The sequence below is a fragment of the Diadema setosum genome, chromosome 4 (assembly GCF_964275005.1).
Source record: "Diadema setosum chromosome 4, eeDiaSeto1, whole genome shotgun sequence".
Classification (NCBI taxonomy): Eukaryota; Metazoa; Echinodermata; class Echinoidea; order Diadematoida; family Diadematidae; genus Diadema; species Diadema setosum.
Window position 1 is genome coordinate 31,136,575 of NC_092688.1, and position 22,995 is coordinate 31,159,569.

Genomic DNA, 22,995 nt, shown 5'->3' on the forward strand with positions numbered 1-22,995 from the left:
CTCTTTCATATTTTGTATGTGGTTTCTGATTATCTTGCAATGGGATCCCCCATCTCAACTTTACCATCCCTTTAAAATGGCTGGCTTTTCAAGGACTGGGACATGAGGTAAGGGAAGTGGGGGGGGGGGGGGGGGGGAGGCAGGGGAGGGGGGTGAATGAGAAGTTTCCAAAACTGGTAAACATCGATTGAGATGTGGGAATTGATGAGAACAGACAGACTGGATTTTTTTTTTTCACCTTGAAATAACAGACAGGCTGCAGAGCACACATGTCCTATCATCATGTGGCGTGCCCTTTCATATTCGTGCTGACTGCCTTTGTACTACATTTTCCTATAAGCTTTGTTTAAAAAAAAAAAAAAAGAAGAAGAAGAAATGTGTGGGTTGGAGGGCTGAGGTAAGGAAGAGGGGAAAAGGAGGAGGGGAGTCTACAGGGAGTAACAAACTAGGTACTGAACAGTCTTGAAAGACAATACCTGCTCATGACAAGTCAGCTGTGCTCAAAAGTTCTATGTTCTTTAGGGGATATTGAAGTGAGCGTTTGCTCTCATCAAACAGGAAATTGCAAGCACAAAACGACTGCCAGGAGTATTTGTCACTGATAGCTACAGGAGAAAGTAAAGCCTATGAGCTACAGAAGAAAGTAAAGCCTGTGATAAGTCATTGTCAAGGGTTTCATACAGCATTGTGGCCTATATATGACTAAGTAAGCACGCACAAGACACATGACTGTTCATTTCCCTTCAAATTCCCAGCCATAGTTGTTTCCTTTTGGCTGAAAGTAGAAACTATCCAGTTTCTTAAAGCTGAGACATGGGTGTGTACAGGCCTTATGTGGGTCTGTATACCTCTGGTATTGCTGGGTATAAATTTTGTAACTTTAACATAACATTAACTTTCAATGTTTTGTTTTGTCTTTTTGCGTTATGAACCTAAAAAGTGGTTTAGAATTACTCATTTCTGCTCCATTGTTACAAAGCAGAATTATAACATAACACTGAACTTTCACTTTCTTTCTTTATAAAAAGTTCTTTGACAACATGAAGTGACAGTCAAGGAGAGAGAGAGAGTCAGAAAAGCATTGTGTGTGTCGGTGTAAGTATAGATTACTCTCCAAGGGAACTAGAATCAAACACTTGTGATGAAAGACTTCATCATGACTCCTCTTCAGTCTGGCGTCTACACTGCAGTTCAGTTTGGATAATAGCATACCCCTCCTACTGCTCCCAATGAGCTATAAGTGTAAGTGGATATGGTCTGCTTGCTTGACAACAGAACATTTAACTGAAGGAATTGCACAGTTACCTCCTCTTTAGCAGGACAGCACCTGCGATGGGTAAAATATATAGCAAAGCTGGTACAGAACATTGACTTGTGAGTACACTCCTTGCGGTGGTACACTATAAACTGGGATGCCTATGCGATGAACTCTTTCACCGATCACACATTCCTAAAATAGTATTTGGTCTTAAATCATTTTGATTTACTTTTGCAAAACCTTGATACAAAGTAAGATTTAACCAACAGATCTGATCTTTGGCACTGCCCAGGCAAAACAAATTTCTGATTATCCCCATCCATCGTGAAATATTTGAAATGACAACAGCCATCATCATCATCCAACCTTACAAGGTTCGGTTCAAATACATTGTGTTGATGGATTCCGATTACATGGGAACGACTGTACTGTCTCTTATCTACTCCCTACCACTTGGGTGTTATGTTCCTTGTCGAAATGTCACGGAGTAGAGGGAGAATAGAGAAATCACTCGGCGACTTACTGATATGACAACTCCAGCTATGTACCCCATGATGTCATGATGTATTCCTACCACCATTTCTATCACCACTCTTCCCCCATTCCCAATTAAACTCTTGTCTTCTCGCAAATTGGTGGGGCTCACAAAGGAAACCAACCTCCGTCGTCATGGATACCCCCCATATCACGCTACCTCATCCTTCCCATTCACTCATCCAGCTTGTGAGCATTGGTAACATTAAAACTATTCCTGACTGATGCAGTTGTTTGTCGCACTGGGCAACATGATATCTCAGAAAGGCATATCATCCAATATTGTGACGGGCGACGCAAGTTACTGTCAGCATGCAAATACAGACAAGAGTCAAATTCCATTTTTAGATCTTAAAGAATGAAAAGAAGGGGCTGGATGTCTTTAGTGGTCCTCATGTTTCTCTCTACATGACTTTGTGATGAGGAATGAATTTAAGAACAAGAATCTTTGGCATTTTGTAACTTTCTTTTCTTTTTTTAATCATGAAAGGGGAGAGGGAGTTTCAGTACCAATCAGGTATGGTAGTTATGCTTCAATGATAAAGAAAACATGCACATCACTGAATTGTATTGATACATTTCCATTGCAGTGTAATAACTGAAAACATAACTCCAAAAATAATTTCATGGTGATGTACCACAAGAGGTAATTTTTCTTTCCGCTTTTTCTTACAAACATTCATGCATCGAATGAAGATAAAGCAAGATAGAAGCCGGCAAATATGCTGTAAATCTGGAGCACAAGCAGCACAGGTACAGAACGAAAAATGAAACTGCAAAGTAATATCATTCCATAGCAATTGTCAAGCAGGGATTCACGGAGACGTGCAAACAACAAACAAACAAAACACACACACACACACACAACAAACTGAAGGGCTTAAGAGTGACAAGCCCTTGAAATTTGAAGATATATATGCATTTAATGGTGGCAATGAGTTGAACTTTAGTCATTGGTGGTCATGGATCACATTGCAAGGATTAAAATGTTTAACTGTTCAGCTGGCATAATTATGCATTCTTAACCCTTTCTGTGCCACAAACTTTGTGTATAACTCTATGGGATTTTCTGTGCTAGTCAATGCTCAAAGCATACAAAGGGTTAACTGTGCTTATGACTGCTTCATACTTAAAGTAAAAGTGGTAACCATTGCATGATTACTCTTTTTTGTTGTTGTCTAGATGCTGGGCCAATACTAGTGAAATTCACTTGATCGTAAGTTCACAAATGAGAGTATTTCTTTACAAACATGGTACCTCTCAATAATATTCATATGATGTCAGTGATCTTACTTTTGCTTTGGTTTAATATTGCCATATTGTAAGAATGTAGACAGTGGGGTGCAGTGTCTAGGTGTGGTATTAGGTCTCAAAGGGGGAAAAAAATCTCATCCATGTCAAGACTTATTACCTCTACTGTGCAAAATGGCAGTGAGTGTTATCATGGCAATATTCAGTGTTTATCATTGGTGGCCTTATTTCTTGGTTATTGATGGCAATACGAGAGAGAGAGAGAGAGAGAGAGAGGAGAAAAAATGATTATTTCATGGTTTACAGCTTCTTGTCATGCACCTTCAATGTAATTTTTGTTTGAACACAGCAAAATGAAATCCTTGGAAGACACTAGATTGCATTTCTCATTAATACCATTCATCTCTGTACTTTTATGCATGAATTTGTGGGGATAAATATGGGGCTGAATTATTTACGGTGTATATTCTTCTTTATCATCTTCATGAATTAGACTGCTGACTATGGGTGACTACTCCCACACTTCATGCAGGATTATACAGTGGATACATCAATGTCAATGTCTTTCATGATGCATGTGGGGTAAAATGAATACTGTAAAATGAGGAAAGTTCACGTGCATTTTACTTTCACGAATTTCACGAGAGCCAAGATTCGCGAAATCAAAATGCACGCGAAAGTTTTTGGTCTACACTGTATGCATTGAATGTCAGATGGAACTGACGAAAAAGGCCGTTGGCTCAAATTTGTGAAAATTTCATGGCATGAATATATTGTGTATTACAGTAAAACGAATTGCTTTAATTTTCCCTCCTATCGCGTATCCATGTAATTGTTTATGTGTGCGTGTGTGTGTGTGTGTGGGGGGGGGGGGTGTTTGACTCATGCCAAATATGGTTGTATATCACATGATGCACATAAGCGAAGCTTGGGGGAACACAGACATTTTAAAAAAATATATATATCCATGCCTTTAGAGGTCATAGTAAGTTCTAATAGCTCTCCTGGTATCCAATAATTTTGTAATTAGAACTCTATAATCAGACCAAAATAAGAAAAAAAAAAATCATAATCATGCAGGTGTTAGTTGCAAAATTAATTTAATATCAGCGCAATTCACCATCCTTTGACAGGATTTTACACAGATAAATACAATTTTTTTTTTTTTTTTAAAAGGTTATTGTTGCCAATATGTATCCCTCTTATATACACCAACGCATTTTTTTTTTTTATGCGAGTCTACAGTCATGTAATGGGTAAGCACCATCTAGGAAGTTCCTGATAAAATTCTAGGCACTCTTGTGCATACACTTAGTTATCTTTGGTTTGGTATTAGAAATGTGGGGATGCATAAATGGTGCAACTCGATGTAGTTACAGAAAGATTAGACCCAGCCAATCACCAGTTTGAAATATCACTTACATAAGCATTGAAAAAAATACCCACATAAGTACCTACATAACTGCTTTAAAATATAAAGCAACTTTCACACATATTTCACTGAGACGACCACTAAACATAAATGTCAGTACAACATATACAAAGAAATCATATCATAAAAACACTTGTGGTGGGACTACAGCAATGAAATCATGCACCATCCAATATCAACACACGTCTACTGTGTGTCGGTGTATACACCCTTGTATAAATCATTGTGGAAAAAGGGCAAATTTGGCATTATCTCTGGGATTTTCACCTTTCTTTCCACAGAGGCTATCCTAGATCTTGTTGCACTCAGCAGTATTAGTGTGCTCATTAATACAAGCATCTCACATGTAAATATGTAATTCATTCTGGCATAAATAAATTCATAAATAGAGTTGAAATATGCTTTGCTGATAATGATAAAAACTAATACAAACATACATCTATTAACACCACAGCAAACATTATATATACCTTACTTCATGTTGACTGGATTTGTTGCATACTAGTGCTTTGAAAACAAAATTTGTACATTCATACTGAATTCACAGTATTTTGCCAAACAAAAATGATGCAAATATACACTCTCCTTCCCTCTTTTAAGTCAAAATTCTTGCAAACTAAGTTTGCATTGTGCAGACAACTGTACAAGGTAAGCAAATTAAAAACATTTAAATATGTACAATTTCAAATGCATGCAATTCTGAGTCGCATATCAATTGTGAATAACATCTGCAGTGACTAATAATAACATCACATTCATTTCTTGTTTTACTTAAATACTGACAATACAGTGAATAAAGAGCTGTGATGAGACAACCAAACACATGAGTTGAAAATCATAGCAATCAGTTTTACAGTTGATAAACATAGTATATGGAGGGTAACAAAAAGGGGAAATGTGCCCTTAGATTCCACAAAGCGGAGATAAGTGACGGCTTGGAAACTAGTAGAAAGAAAATCAGCACATCTGAGGACTGAATGGTAATCAACATAAAACTTTACGATTCACAAGTTGACACATTTCACATTTTTTGTAATCCCCCCCCCCCCCCAAATAAAAAACCAAACAAACAACAAACACCCCACATCGAAATGTTTGAATAATGAACTCAAGTGTTGCTGACAATTCAAAGACATGCAGGCTATTAGCCACAGTGCATCAATGCCCTACGCTTCATTAGCTGTGTTTCACAGAATATTTGTTCATGGCATGAACATAACAAAATAGTGTGGCCTGGGACATAAAGAAGACTGAGTACACAAAAATTATTAGAGTAAATAATGATAAGAGGGACCAGATATAGTTCTTCAAAGCAAGAAGAGAGGATTTTAGCAATCTAAGCTCAAAATGAAATTTACGAAAAAATCAAAGCTCCGATGAAGACAGCTCGAATGAAATAGAAGAAAATAGAAGTGCTACACTAAAGCTCTATCCTAGAAAGAGAGAGAAAGAACGAGAGAGAGAGAGATAGAAGATTATAGGACGGAGAGCCAAGAGAATTAAAGTGGGAAGGAAGATTAAGAGACAAAAGAAGATAAGAGAAAGGACTGCATTAATGAAGATCATCAAAGGTTGTCGTTTATTAAAGAATAAATGTGGTAAGGCAATGGAGATAAGTAAACCCCAATCAAACGTAAACAGTCACAACCCACAAAGCTGATGATGATGCTAGTAATGATTGCACACACAAAAGGTAGTTATTGATCTTGAGACATGTTTGACGTAGTTATTTTATAACATTTTCACAAGACCAGAACTTTGTACGGTATGTGCAAATACGATGACGGACAATGCGATGAAAACACATCGAAATAAAGAGAAGGACAGCCCACAGGGCAATGACAATATGGGGTGCCGTATAGCACCTACATGAAATACTTTGCTTGTATTTCAAAACTGGGTAGGAAAATGTAGGGGGGGGGGGATCACATGATATCTTTAAGGGCTGGGTTTGGAAATGCATCCACGACTGAATTCATGTAAGGCATTTGTAGCAACAATAATCTTGCAATTTTTATTTTTTTGCCTGCCTTTACCCTTGCAAGTCCATCCAAATGTAGGTCATACATGGACTTACAGTCACAATACAATCAACGTCCAAAAACGGGAAAAAGGTTTAAACACTTATAAATCAGTTTCACTATGGATACACCCTATTCCATTATCAAAACGCCCCCATGGGATCTGGCATGTTGTCTTTCCTGTTCTGAAATAATCTCTCTCAGCTCTGTTGAGGCGAATGTGCACAAAGTGGTGCCACAAAAAAAATAAAAATAAAATAATAATAATAGATAAATTAGCTCAAAACAAAAATGCCTTTTTAAACATGTGCTAGTGTAAGAAGAAGTTAATCAAACTCTGAGTCATGCCAGAGCTGGCGAGGTGATTATCATGTCTGGCTGCTCCTTTGCCTTCGTGACCTGGGCGTGGCTACCTGATTTGGAGGACTGGTCCTTGCCGTCGCTGCTGCTCTGGAAGCTCATGGCAGAGCCGGACCCATAGAGGGCCAGCGTCTCGCCCCGCTCCAGGCGCCCCTGGCTGCTGACAGGGTTCCGGAAGAGATCGCTGACAAAGACGGCCTAAGGACATGAAAACATCGGGGAAAAGAGGTTGAAAAGAGAGGTTTATGGAAGAGTGATGGAAAAGGATGGGAAAGGAATGAAACCCAAATATAAAGAGAATTCAACAACATTTTCACTTTTTATAAAAATAGAAAGTACACATTCCTCCACTTGTTACTGACATATGTTGAGGGTAATATGATTCCCTCAGCCTTCTGAAAGAGGTACATGTAAGCCATCTGCTCTTTCACTATGCTAGAAAAATATAAATATGCTGAATTCTCTTTTAAATTGTCCTTATATTGCTGTCCTACCGTGACATCACAAATTGTTGTCGAGAAATGGCAGAACTAAGAATTCGACAAAATTTTCATTAAAAAAAAAAATATAGAAAGTACACATTCCTCCACTTGTTACTGACATATGTTGAGGGTAATATGATTCCCTATGCCTTCTGAAAGAGGTACATGTAAGCCACATTCTCTTTCATTATGATAGAAAAATACAAATATGCTGAATTCTCTTTTTATATTGTCTTTATATTGCTGTCCTACAATGACATCACAAATTGCTGTCTAGCAATGGCAGTACCCAAACTTTAAACATTCATTATTTTTTGATTATTTGTCCAATTTTCCTCAAAATTTGCTGATGTGTTCTTTTAGTACTCTGCATTTACTCAATCTACATTTATATTTTGGGTTTCATTCCCCATTAATGGAAAAAGGGGTAATTTACACTCTCATCCAGGATTCTGGTTACTGTATTTAGATATCAACCAAGAAAGTTTGAGTAACCATATCAGGAAAGGTACACCAATGTATGACATGTTAATGCCGGCATCTAGGAAGCAAATTCAGTGGAAACGAGTACAGTAATATGATTCACATGGTACACAGTCTATCTTAAACATGAAATGTATGCAAACACAATGTCATGGAAACAAGCACACAAACACTTACAACAAAATAATCAAGGCCTACGTGATGTATCTTCCTTGAAAACCAGTGCTACAAAATGGACTTATTTCTTTCTTGTTTAATCTGTTTTATTTAATCCTCTGGAAAACACTACACACCAGTACAACTGATTAACACGAAAGAAAGTTGTCCACACTAGACTGTCAGGAATCTATAGACAGTAGGTTCTCTGACATAGAATATTATTACACTACAAACAAACCATGATGATCATGTAAAAGTGTCTCTACCATGCTACGTATATTACACGATTTACTATCATTCTAAATAAGAATTATTCTGGGCCTTAACTCCTCCTCAAACTTCAATAAAACTCATTGCTGTCGGTTCCCTACTTCTTCAAACATTGGGATGAGGTTTCTCTTTGGGGAGAAGGGTGAGAAATTGAGAGTGCACCACGACTCCGGCGCACGAGACCTACCACAAGCCACGCAACCGCCAGTCCCAGCACGCTACCAGCCAAGACATCACTCCAGTGGTGCTTGTAGTCCGAGATCCTGGACAGACTGACCAACATGGCCATCAAGAAGCCGACCATCTGTAAAAAGGGTCTCAGCAGCGTGTCACCAAACACCTCGGGGATCATCCGTGCCTGCATGTAGATCTGATGGCATGGAGAAATGAAGAAAAAAGTTTTGAGACTCGATCATGTCAGATGTCTTGAAAACTGGTTTGTGTTTAGGATTCCTTTTTTAATACTGTGTGAATACATTTGATGTGTTGTATCTAGTGTGCCACACAATTCAAAATACTACGGAGAATAAATGAAATGCAAATACTGTAAAACGAGGAATGTTCGCATGCATTTTAATTTCACGGATTTCGCGAGCGCCAAGATTCGCGAAATTTCTTGTCTAAACTGTATGCATCAAACGCTAGCAGCAATTCGCAAAAATTTCATGTCATGAAAAAGTATGTTGGCTCCAATTCGTGGAAGTTTTGTGCTGTGAATATATCATGTTTTACAGCTAGTATTAATCTTGTCTCCTGTTGACTGGTTTTTACTTAAACCCCATTTTGTTTAAAAGTAAATCAAGTGTTACAAACACATTCGCCAACGTTAGAAATCATTGACTGCCAATCAAATCTAAATACTGCCTAGCACACTGATCTGTGAAACACAATCCTTATGCAGAAATGAGGTCGTCTTGCAAAACAGTATGGGAACCAAGCTCAGAAAAAAACTCATGAGGTTGGCATTGTCACAATATTCGGTTTATCTTAATGTGTCTGGAAGCTGGCTTAAAGATTAAAAAGTTAAGAGGGATTTCAGGGTATACATGTGATGTACAGGCTTGAGTGGATGGGTGAGAATTGAATACAGGAGTTGTTTTTGGAACAGTTCCAATCTAAAAGGCACAATTGAGTGTTTGTTTGTTTGTTTCTTTTTTCTTTCCAAAGTTAATCAGTCCATAAAAGTAGGAAAGTGGTTCAATAAAATGTATTTTCCCGTCATGTAATAGTTAACATTGAGTCATACAGATAATCCAGTTTAAAAACAAAAATCATGGGGGGGGGGGACCTATTGAAGAATTAACATTCACATACCGTATTTCCTAGAAGAACTCTACAAATGTCTGGTTCAATTGTACCAGAGGCAAGATGGGGAAAGATATAATGTAAATGAATGAGGGCAATTTATTATTTAATAGGAAAACTCTTACATGGCGATCAGTCAATCAGAATACATAAACTGTGAGGCCCATTCAGTTTATATACACTTTCATCAATTTCTATTGATTATAATTATTGACAATTTGAATTGAAATAACATGCATTCTCTTAGACTTAAATACTGTGGGTTTTTATCTGAATCAAAGAGCAGTTTTAATAGTGGAATAGAAGGACAGCTTGGGAAAATAAAGCCACTTCACACTAGGTAGCTCTCCTGGTTGTGGAAACATTCCCCTTAAATTGTTTCCTTTTCAAAACAGTGAGCCAAATTTCACAGGTACAAAATTGAATCTCACTTCATGGTATTACTGGCTCCAAAAATTCTATTTGCTATGACCTTGCAACTGCATACGTGGAAATTGGAAAAAAAAAGAAAAAAAAAACTTCTCAGACTATCACAGGAGTAATCATTCTTCACAGCAGTATATTATTGACATGAACAACTGCAGTCTCATTAAAGGGAGACTCAATTCCATCTTCACTCTGCAATTAATAAGAGAAGTTATAACCAGTTGAAGACTAGTATGGAGTGTACTCGGGCAGGTGTCTACAGGAAACTTGTGGTAATAGGAAAATCAGCCTGTTGTCAATGGGTTAAATAAAACAAACACAATAGTAACAGTTTAATCAAAATTCAATTTCAGATAAGAAAGTCATAAAATGCTGAACTTGAACATGTTTTTGTGAAACAGTACCTTCAGTCAACAACACATGTGCAAATTTATCTTGGTGTCGATGTCATCACCTCACAGTGCACCCATTGGTTTGGACACAGATAAAAGATAAGACGACTCTTTTTTTTCTCAATATACGGAGACTGTAATCCATCCCTCCACATAAAGTCTATATCGCTCTTTCATTGCAACTCCACATCTCTGTCTTAAATTCATCTCAACAAGGAAATCTACTGAATGATAATGAAGGAAGCAGGTGGAAGGGTTTTGAGGCCATGACATAATCACCTTATATGTCATTTACATAGATGGGTGCTACCGATATCACTGTTCTTGGAAACCATGTGAAACTCAAATCTTCTGTAACTCTCTTCATTTCTTGCTCGATTTTAAAGGAACTTCCAGCTTGCAATTCATTCAATTTCAGTTCTACCGTATCTACTTAGGGCAACAGTAACATGGAGCAGATTTTCACTTTGATTCTTGACATTTCGTTCTAATACAGTGCAGAGCAGATCATTGTACACCCAAGCCACATTTTGCTTTTGATGAAGTCAGGAAAGACTTACCATCCAGTATGAAAAGACATAGAACGCTGACGAAGAGTGTCCAGATGGAAATGATAATCTGATGAGAAAGAAGAAAAAGAAAGAAATACATGGAGATTCATTATCTATTACTTCTATGCGAGAATAATCATCATTTCTTTGTTGTTTTTATTGGGGTGGGATGGAGAGAGAAAAAAATTTGATCAAAGAAGCAGAAAAATAACTTCAAATTACAACTTGCTAGAAAAGAGTATAACCATATCATGTTCCACTGTAGCCAACAAATACAACCCAAAGAAACTGACAAGTTAGAAACAATCATAGATGCTCCCTCAAGTAGACTAAATAGCCCTGCTGATGAACCTCTAGAGAACCAAGCAAGACTCACCAACTCCTTTAACATTGTTTCTTCAACAAACAGTAGCCAGACATTTCTCATGTCACTGAACTTTACTTGATATGTGCATCTGACACTGCTCCATTACACAACGTCATATCATATTTTTTTTTCTCACCCATTAATGATAGCAGCAATAATGAAAATACATATTGGTTTCCTGAGAATCTGTACTCTGTATCACAACTAGCCCATTACAATAATTTATATCTCCCATTCATGAATGAACTACTCAATGGGCAATGGCTGAATGGATGGATGGATGGGTAGATTACTGAATGAATGAGAACAGGAAAGAATGAATAGATGAATGAATGATGAACAAAATTTAGCAGCCAATCAATCATAAACAGCTTAGATATAGTTGAGACTAATAAACAGCCGGTATCACATGATGCATTAGTCAATATGTATTGTCAAGAAATGAAAGAGTTATTACTGTAGAATGCAATGCTTTTTCATGTGAGAATCAATCCATATTGATCATTTGCCACAGATGCACATCACAAGCCCTTCAACACAAAACTCCCATCAACTGCTACTGTTGAATCATTCACAGAGCATTGACTTTCCAATACAATTACCAGTCCCCCATCTAGGCCATGCCTCTGAACACACAGAGAGCTGCTACGAGTTGTGACAGATGAGATATGAACCATATTTCTCAGGAATCAATTATTTAACAATCAATGAATGCATTCTCCACCATAACCGTAGTCATAACATACACAATGGAGCACAATGGCACTGCATTAACCGCACCATGTCCTAAAACCAATTATTTGTCAAGTGAATTTCTCAATGCCCCGAAATAATCTTCTGTGTTCATCAAAAGAAAGAATAATACTTGAAGGTGACAAAGGGTTGGAAAAACTTATTCTGGCATGAGGTACCCAATGAATGGCAAATCCATCAGATAAATGAAAATATGTTGCTGCAGGTGATCCGAAAAAGACTTAGTGTGGGGCGATAATGGGGTGCATACGCTTGAATTTGAAACCCCTGTGGTGGGGTGGGAGCCTTACTATAAAAGAGTGATGCATTATGAATGGGGTGAAATTGAATGAAAGGCCTGACCAATTTTGACCTACAATGGAGTCACATTTTGTAATCTATGACTTCAGTTTTGTGATGTGTCAACACCTCTAGAAAGCCATAATCTGCTCTGCTGCATATTTCATCATCATCCAAAAAAGAAAAACAAAATTGTGGAGATATAGTTCATTTGTTTAACACGTTTCGTCTCTCACACATTCCACTGGTAGTTTTCTGTACAATGCTTTAATTGAACCCACAGCGTACAGTTACTGGGTCTGCCACATTTTGACTCTACACCCCCTTTCTCTTTCACCTTTTTTTTTTAACCAGATATTAGTGGTTGTCTTAAATTTGCTTATTCAATCAATATTCTTTGAAATGATGACTTATTGTGTAAATTTGTGTGGAGTCATGGTTTAGAGTACAACAATGACTACAAATTTGAGAGTAACCATAATTTCTATTTTCATAACCTCACATATCCCTCTTTTGTAAGCTCACTCAAATTCTTCAAAAACTGTCTAAGAACAGCATTCACTGTCAGAACACCATGTACCCAAGCTCAGCTGTGCTACTGGGTGGCTTCAACTTCAGTTAATCCTCACAGTTCCTTCAATAATCTCATTCAACTTTCTTGGAATCCGTCAGTCATGAAATGCAACTCATGCAAGTGTTAAATCTTATTACCACATTATTGCATAAAGCAGGGTGTTGTGACGTACTTGCCTTCTGAGTCACCTGACTTTTTGGTCACAATTAGTGTATGTTCTCTCCCAAAGGTTTCTTATTTTTTTTGGGCAATGTTTTGTAATAATGGTTACTATGATTATGCTATAGAGAGAGTATAAAATTTTACCTTTAAAAATGCAAATACACTCATCAAACAAATAGAACCGCAAAATTTTCAAGAAAATCTGAGTAAAAATATCAAGCCACATGGAATGCTGAAATCTGATGCAAACAGTGATATTGGTCACTACAAAGTATTAAAATTGCATAAATTTGAGATAATGTTGAATATGATAATAGCGGTGGTAATAATTTTAGTGAAACTCCTGCTGTTCTATTAGTTCAGGGCATTTCAATACAGTCAACTTTGACTGGGGCATGATTTATCATGTACCAGCCCTTGAAATGCATGTCTGCTAGTATTCTTTATGACATCATCCACATATGGCTGAATATCAGATTAGTTCCAGTCCTACCTGTATATTGACTTCAAGGGGGGGGGGGGGGGCTGGGGAAAATATGAAAGCACTGTCTGACAGAATGCTAAAAAAAAATTCTCACATTTGTTCTCAGACAAAATCATATGGTGGGCATAAAAATTACACGTTGTGCGGTGTCAATACAACAATAAACCATTCTGTTACCCAAGTTTATATCATTGATGTATATAAAGTGTAAATTCAATCCCCTCCCCCTCCCTCCCCCATCTACCAGGTACTTACAGTCCGTAAAAAGGACTGGATGATGTCATCGTGAGAGCCAAGATTTGCGAAATTAAAATGCCTGCAAAAGTTCTTGTCTACACTATATTGAATGCAAGCGGCAGTTTGTGAAAATTTTGTGTCACGAAAAAAGCCATCAGCGCCAATTTGCAAAAATTTCATGCCACAAAAATATCTTGCTTTACAGTATACACCGAGAAGTTTTGGGGGTCATTTTTTTTTCCCCTTCAGATTGAGTGGTCACATCATCAGCATCATAAAAGATTTATTTGCCCTGTTGTTGGCACAAACAGAGTCTTTTTATAAAATATCCACACCATGAAGGATTTCACACTTGACAAAAAATCAACAACAACAACAAACCAACAACTCATCTATAAATGTATTCACAAACATGATCTTGCTATTCAAGTAATCAACTGGAGGTGAGAATGCAGATTTGCACCATATTTCTCAAATTACTTCGGACCAATCATGGTCTGGAGATGTTTCCTGTGTTTTTGTTTTCCTGATTTTAGTTTTGCCCAAGTTTGGATTCATATCTGTAACCACCTGAATGTAGTTTGACCTCTAATTACTCGGTGGCTAGCTCGCCATTGTATTCACTCCGCCATGGAGCATGCCTGTGCTTACATACTCATGCATGGAAGCGAATCACGAGTTGCACGTTTGACCGGCAGACCATGGTGTTTGTGACACATACAGCTGACGTGTGGAATTTTTTTTTTTACGGTGGTAGCGGTTGTTGAAGATACTCATTCCCGCCTGTAAGCATTCTATTACTGACTCAAAGTTTCCAAGTGTGGTTTAAAAAATGTGATAGCAAATAAGTTCTTTGCAAGTGTGAACTCCATCCCAGGTAAGCTGAAGGAAGAAACCTTGTACCGGCAAAATCTGAAAATCCCTTCATCCTTGGATTGAGTGGGAGGGAGGAGGCAGGCCATTTGAAATTGTTGCCTAGCAACAGACTTTCAGGGTTAGCTGCATCAAGCAGGGAGGTCTATAATTTGCGGCAAACTTGAAAAGACAGTTATCTGAAAGAGTAGAGGAAACATCAAAGCCTTTCTTTCCTGTGGCATTTTACTGTATCACATGGATTTTATTGACTGTTGTCACACATGGACCTGAAAATAAGATACAGCTGTAATATACTGGGAGATGGGGGAGGGGGGGGGGAGGAATTAAAGGCAAATTTCAAACAAAACAAAGAAAAAACAAAAACATTCTGTTTAATCTCATTGCCACTGTACTTATGATTAGTGTCTTCAAAACTGGCATCTGCTCACTTACATCTTGCTCCCTTAGGCTTACGTATGTACTCTGAAAAAAAAAAGAAGAGTGGAAATCTTCACTCTTGAAGGAATGACTAACAGACAAGAGTAAATTTAGAGTGAAATTGGAGTGAATTTTAAGTGAAAATCCTTCGAGTGATCCCTGCGGTCACTCCGAAATTAGTGACAGTGAACATTTTCACTCAAAATTCACTCAAATTTTACTCTAAATTTACTCTTGTCTGTTATTCATTCCTCCAAGAGTGAAGATTCCCTCTCTTCTTTTTTTAGAGAGTATGTAAGTATGTTTGTAGGTATGCATGCATGTTATAAATTGTATGTATGTATGTATGTATGTACACTGTGTATGTAGGGTATGTGTATGTATGCATACAAGATTGGTCCATCTATTATCTGTCTATTCATAGATGCGTGTATCGGTGCATTTATATACATATCTGCCTCAAGTATAATACTTTTTTCTTTGTCTTTTTTTTTAATCAACAACGCCTGTTGCATGACAAGAGGCTGGTTCACTTCAGCCTAACGGGAAAAAAAAAATAGTCAACAGACAGACTTGTCAAGCCATACCCTGAAATAGGATATTTATAGGAATTGACTTCAATGTGGGTCCAAACATTGCCATATAAGGAAAAGATCAGAAAGAAGTCAAGCAGGAAGGATATGTCAATACAGCTGTATTCTGTTTGGTTGCATGACAGATGACAGAAAAAAACAACACACGATTATCACATAGATGAAGTCAATAGTCTAACAGGGCATTCAGATGCAAAAAATTTATACTAGAACGGTACAGCTATACCAAAACAGTATAGCTATACGATGAATTTATACGTCTGAATGCTGACTAACGAAATGACGTATAACGAAACGACGTATAGCGAAACGACGGTCAGAGCATCGTTTCGAACTAGAACTCAATAACGAATCAGCATTCCATGTCCGTCTGAACGTATGGCGACCATAGAACGGTATAACTGGGCGGGGCTTAATGGGAGCGCGCACAAAAGGTGACCCCACAGCTGTCACTCATGACTATAACAGCATGCGTAGTGGGAAACTGCACATCTATACGACGTTTCCCAGAATGGTCGAAATTAATGTCTGAATGGTCTGTCGGCTATACGATGATTCTTTATACGTCGTTTCGTTATCGAGTTTTGATATAAAATGGCAAGCGTCTGAAAAGGGGGTAAGGGAAGGAAATTCATGAAGCCAGATACCATTGCTGCTTTTTGGTTAACTCGAGAGCAAGAAGGTTGTTAGCAACCAAAACACATGTTACCATTACCTTTCTAGCTCGGTTTGCCAATGTCAGACAAGTCTGAATGCATATAATTTCTTTTGAGATGTTTGATGCATCATGCATAATTTGTAGTAATATCATGATCAAGACTTTCTTATATGTGTATGTTCTAAGACTTATGTACAATGTACATATATCTTGCTCAGTTTTGCATACTCCAGTAATTCAGCTAGATCATCCCTCTATGAACACTTCTCCTCCTCTCTATTTCATTTCTCACACGCTTCTGTAACCTCCCGAGGAATAGTTTTCTCTATGCGATGCAAAGCAACTCCAGGTTTGGTGTAATTTGTTGGTAGCTGGCCCTTTTCACCAAATCCCGGGCCAACTTTATCAAAATATTGGGATGCTGAACAGTCGTGGAAACCGGAAGGCAAGGCTGTTCTTTGGAGTACACATAGATGGCATGGGGGAAAGAGAGAAGAGGGAAGAGAAAAAGAGAAAAGGAAGGATAACAGCAAGACAGAAAGTCAGGGGGACATAAACAAGGAAGAGAAAAAGAACAGGCTTCATAAAGAGAGAGAAAGAAACAGGGAGGGACAGAAGGAAAAATGTGAGAAAGAGAAAAAGAACAAGAGAAGGAGAGAGAATAGAAGAGAAGGTGGAGCAGTAGATGAAGATAGCATCAGTTAAAAGAGGGAAAAGCTGATAACATATCAGTGACAGGTCAAAGGCATCGACCCTCATTGGTTATTTTACTAATTAACTTTCTAAGTTTTGATTGTATCGGATACAAGAAAAGTGCTTATTTGGGGTATACTTGTGCTAAACTCTCTTCAAGATTATGCTGTTGAAGTGAAACCAATATGAAAGGAATTGCGCATCTTTATTCATTTACAAGGACCAAAATAACTGAGGCAAAGGTTTCTATAACTGTCAATTATTCTATCAGGTACTTGATAATCAAACTTCCTGACCTCAAGCAACATTCTTTTTCTGTACATACACAAAACATTTCTGCTTAGAATATGCTTTAAGATTCTCCTATGACGTCTCGTATGCCATCTTGAAATAAGAACAAATATTTTGCTACATTTTTCTCACAGTTTCTGAACATTTCACCTGGCCTTGAACCAAACATGAACTTTCAATGCTATTTTTTGACCGCCATAAAGACGTTTGGCCTTTTCTCTGCCTCCGAGAAAGGCCCACGCTCTGTAGGTTCAACGTTTATCAGGCTATGCCTAAACTTCTGCAGCAGGTCTAAAATAGCAAACCGTCGGTACGTAAATTCCTGTCATAGATTTGACGTAGGCCCTGAGGATATCGCAAAAACCTCTACGTCAGGCTCATCTCCCTTGAAAGTTGATATGAATCTAGCCACAAATGCCAAAAGGAGAGGAAAAAGTAAAACACTAAGTCTTTGACTTAGAGTGCTTTCACACGTACTGAGAGTGTGTTATGTGAAACACAATTGTAATGACGCATCACTAGAATCATGATTCAAATTACACATTTTTTGCCGTGTGAATGCAAACTGGAATTGCAGAGGTGGATTTGAATCGTAATTCAAGTCATGTTTCAAAAATAAGGGTCTGGAGGGGTTTTTCAATCACAATATGCCAGAATTACTGAATGAAACAGTCGCATTTTGTAATAAGGATTGACCTCCAAATTATGATTTGGGGGATGTAGCTTACTGTGACCTTTGAACCACTTCCGCAGAAAAACCATGCTCCTCAAATGCTTGCACTGTGGTAGAAGCATGCACCACATACCGCTCAAGAGTGATTGATGTGAACTCGGGAAGAAGCTCTGAAATTCAAAACTGCAGATTCAGCAGAGCCTTCCTCAGTCATCAGGTAAATGGAAGATTTGAATCGGTTTTGTAATTTAACATTGCAATTATGTTTCACGACCGGTGTGAAAACGATCCTAGATGTACCCATTATCTCAAAGATCTTATCTGAATTTAAGTAATGGGCATCTCCTAGTTTTTCACCCTCTTCCTCTAAACTCCATATTTTTGCATAGCATGTATCTGCTAGATACGCTGAATAAGATGCACAAATATCAATCCTCTACTCAACAGATTTCACAATGCACAGATATCTCCAAAAGCACTGATTGCAAACATTGAAATTGATTATGGTAGATTCCACAGTTGAAATGGTTACAATATAGCTTTCTGATTAGCCGCATTGATGTCACTTCGATTTCTAAAAAAGCTGATTACAGGAAAACTTGCAAAAAGGAATCAATATTACAGAATTTTTAAGTTTGAAAAAAAAAAAAAAACTAGGCTGAAATACATGTAAACGCACGTGTAATTCTACCGAGCACTGTCATTATGGGAAGACATAACTTTGCTGTCAGGGTAATTTATAGCCTCTACCAATTTGTTTGTCTGATTTCACCTCTACCACACTAAAGCTAACCTGAAGTTAAACATGATATGCTTTCGCACTTTCAACCCCTTTCACACTAGCTTCATCCACTGAACCCACCGCGAGTGTGATTCAAGAGGAAAAATTCTACAAATCCCTGACATCTGTTCACTCTGTGGTAAGTGTTACCAGGGAGGTGGGATGCTACCTCCTGGTGTAACCACAATGGTAAGTGTGGTGTAGCAGTGGACGCCTCACCGCTGGGCAGCATGATGACCAAATTTCATTGCTGTTTGAATGCGTGAGAGTCTTTCAGACCACAGTTTTCCACTGAATCACTTCTGAGCCATCGAAGAGTGATCCTGGAGATGAGGAGGGTAACTTTGAACTGCCAAAATTTTCAATGACCTGCCAACAGTTGTTCCAGTGAGAGTTTAGAGGGGGAGCTTTCACACCAAAAAATACATCAAGTGCACCTGCAGGCTGAAAATTGCCAAGTATGAAAGGGGTATTAGGCAGGGTGAGAGAGTGACTTTCTTGTCTCTTATCCAGTCCTAATGACACATCTGCCCATTTGCTCTCACGAAGCGCTTGGATTGATTAAGACAAGTCACACTGGTTATCTTATCGATGCAAATGCTGTCTAAAAATGTTTCCTTACATAACTGCCTCGGTATCTCCAAGCAAAGCAAACACTGCTCAGCTACATTGACATGCTCTGTGATCGTAACCACAGGAGATACCTCATGAATTAAGTCATGACAGCCCACGCTGGCCTCACTATCCCGTGAGGTCTTTGACACGCAATATATCACAGCAACATACCACTATGTACGATCAGTTCACATGAATGGAAATTTAGAAGTATTCATCCCTCATGTCACATGGAGGCAGTCTTTCAAAGATTTTTATCCACCTTCTGGTTACTGTCAGCCTTTACATTAATTAGTGCTGTTCTCAATTTCGAAATTTGGGTCGCCATTCCGATTGTGACCCAAAATAATGTGTTATTTTTTACTCACTGAGAATGGTATAGTTTAATGAACTTTTCAGAAAGATTTTACCTGGGGGGGGGGGGGGGGAGAACCAGAGGAGCAAAGGGTAATCTACTACAGCATTTAGCTCTGTGTTTGATATGAATGAATGAATGCATTTTTTTTAAAAACAGCGAATTTCCTTCAACAGTACACTTTCTGTTTATTTCATGGTAAGAACCATCATTTGTACAAAAATAAACAAAAATAAAAATAACTAAAATAACTCACAAACATTACTACATGTTATTGCCTTGACATATCTTTTATTCTTTCATCATATCAGTTCTATAAGAACACTTTGAGGCATATTTACACTTCTTCACCCTGACACCAATACTCTGATTTCTCAAACACAAGAAACAAAAAAGATTTATCTTGATATTGCCATAATAGAATCAACATTTAATGTGTTTCACTGTGTTTTCCTTGCATAAATTTCCAGTTCTTACCTTACAAACCTTAATGTTGAACCTGAATTAAACTTAATTATTCATTAATACTAGAAACACACTGCATGGGCAAAGAAAGGAAACAGCCAAGTTCTATGGTTGATAGCTCACTCTGGGGGCAGAGACAGATATCGTGGCATGTCTGTATGAGATAAGTCATTATTTTGTGTCACTTTCAATATAAAACCATCAACAATACTAGAAAAACAAATTTAGTAACTTAAAGAGAACTTATTTCAGAGAGGAAACTCTCTTAGACAAATGTTGACTATACAGACTAACAGATCAGCCAAAGATTGAACAAAATCAGAAAAGAATTTCTGAATAAAAAAGTGGGCATCAATGGAAAGTGAGTTCTTACAAGGACCACACGCTTGACCCAAGATATGACGTTTGCTTTTCAGATACCATCTGAAAAACATCTTCAGAAACACGGAAGAAAGCTTGCAGTCTCGCCGCGGCAAAGAGTGTCGCTACCAACGAGAGATGCGTGCCCAAGTGTAATCACGCACACGTGCAGCGCAATCTACTTTCTGTATTTTCATGTTTCCCCAAGTAATTGCCTCTCTATCACAAAGCAAGCAAACTCATATTACTCCCCCCCCCCCCCCTCCTCTTGTCACTTACATGAGTCTGGTGGAGGGGGTACGCACCAAAAGGTGTGGGCCAGAAGCGCATCAGCCCCCTCCTGTGATAGATAACGAGTATCACCAATTAATCTACCACCCCATTCATGCAAGCGACATGGTATCTTGAAGCCTCCATTCATTCACTAGCTACACCCAATCCATGGCCAATGAACAAAGAAGCTGGCCTTGCCAGACAAATTTTCATCTTTTCTCGGTGTATTTTATCATTCCTCATATTCCCCCGTAACTGAATTGCCTCTCCTTCTCGTAAAGAGGAGGAGAAAAAAAGAAGAAAGTAACCATGAAATAAAGGGGGAGAAGAAAATCTCTCCCATTTTCATAGGCGCCATCCATCCAATCCAGCGAAAGGCAAATTGGCTTTTGTCAAAGAGTTAATCATTTTACATCGAGTCAGGGAGCAAAAGCACGTAAGGAGAAAGGCTTCCTCCTGAACGAGGCTCGCCTCCCATTGATGAGATTTTTCGCTGATCGCTGGGGCTCACTTTCGGGACCACGATCTCAGGAAGGAGACAAAGCGAGGGGGGTTAAATCGGATCAGTTTTCCTCGCCTTCCTGGCATGATTGAATTATGTTAGGGGGATTTTTCCTCAATGTCCCATAAGCCAAGAGTGCTGGTTGATCCCATCATACTTCCCGCTGCTCAATTACATATTAGTCATTAGATTCATAGTAGGAGTAAATTAACCCCGGTCTGTTTACTATCAGCCAGCTCCACAACACTGCCTGCGCACCACGGCAAAGTCTATGAAATGGATGGTTCATTGAGCTCGAAGCCAAGGGCTCTTCAAGCGAAAATTTGTGTCAAAAACCAAGCAGGCCCCATCAAGGCCATTCAAAATGAAGCTCTCTCCGAAAGTGATTGCTTTGTGATGATGGGCTTTTTCCATATTCATCATTCTTTTTTTCTTTTTCTTTTTTTCTTTTTTTTTTTTTGGGGGGGGGGGGAGGTAATAACTTTTGATTATCTACTAAAGTTCCTGCACAGTTCTAAGAGAAGAGGTTGAGTTTATGACTTCATACATGAATTCCCCTACATTATTGAACATGTTGACTACCAATGTTCTATCAGAGTACCAATGTTCTATCAGAGTAAAAATGTTCTGGAAATATGTGTATGAAGCAGTGTTACCATGGGTACAGATCTATGGAGAATAATATGACTGAAATTTTGTTTTAAAAGTGAGCAATATTCTATTACATCAACACACATAAGAAACAAATCAAACTGTTTTCAAAAATACATGTGATTTTGCATCCAGTGTTTCACTGAGTAGTTGCCTCCATGGATTAAAAACTGTATCTGCTGAATTCAGTGAATCTCCTGCCAATTCTTCTGCCGTATCTCTTCCACAAACATGCACTCGATTTCTTTATGGAAACACTCAATTTCTTTATGAGGAAACTTTGTTTTGTGATTCTGCCAAAGCAGACAGCTCAGCTCTTCTGAAATCAGGAACCGAATCTAGGAACAAAGCTTCTACCAGCAACAGTATCATTTTGTTGATAGAAAAATGTATTTCTCCCTCCCCCCCCCCCCCCCCACACGAAAAATATTAATGTGACAGGTCTGTGCAAAGCATTGTTTGCGAATGCTAAAATAGCTGGAACAGTGATTGGGACCGAAAATGTGTTCGATGCATCAGCTGGTATGGTTGATGGCTGTAGCCCCCCCAGACTCCTCACTCGTTTTTCCATATGTCAGAGGATGACGACAGGTACTTAGACAGACGATGAAACGCTTAATTAAGGCAAATCTACACGAGGGCAGTCTCCTCTGGTTAGATCATGATGACTTCACTGGGTTCAAAAGATTAAGGTTATCACTCCAATTACTGGGGGTACTGCTGTTCTCCATAGAATTCCCCAAATCATGATTACGGCGATGACAAGGGTACAGTTAGTCAAAGCCCCTACTGTATCATTGTTTCTTTGCCAATTTCACTTTCCGTCCTACATTTTCAGTCGCCGTGAAACCACCTTTAAATAAAGTCTTATATTCTTATAATCATAAATCTTTATATTTTCTCAAATTTTCTTGTCACCTTTGTTGAAACTGCAATTAACAATGTTCCAAGACAGCTTAAAAAAGATGGTCACACATTAATTTCTCCATATACATAATTTTGCAGTAAACTG

General features: G+C 38.3%; 1 protein-coding gene across 1 annotated transcript in view; it reads right to left on the minus strand.

The window, feature by feature from the left end:
* Positions 1-6,750: 6,750 nt before the first annotated feature.
* LOC140227129 (phospholipid phosphatase 1-like) overlaps positions 6,751-22,995 on the minus strand; it is a 72,494-nt gene continuing 56,249 nt past the window's right edge. The window contains exons 4-6 of the mRNA XM_072307560.1: positions 10,934-10,991; positions 8,438-8,620; positions 6,751-7,054 (exon numbers count right to left, since the gene is read on the minus strand). Coding sequence (XP_072163661.1) covers positions 6,839-7,054; positions 8,438-8,620; positions 10,934-10,991 — 457 coding nt within the window. The 3' untranslated portion in view covers positions 6,751-6,838. The remainder of the gene's footprint in view (positions 7,055-8,437; positions 8,621-10,933; positions 10,992-22,995) is intronic.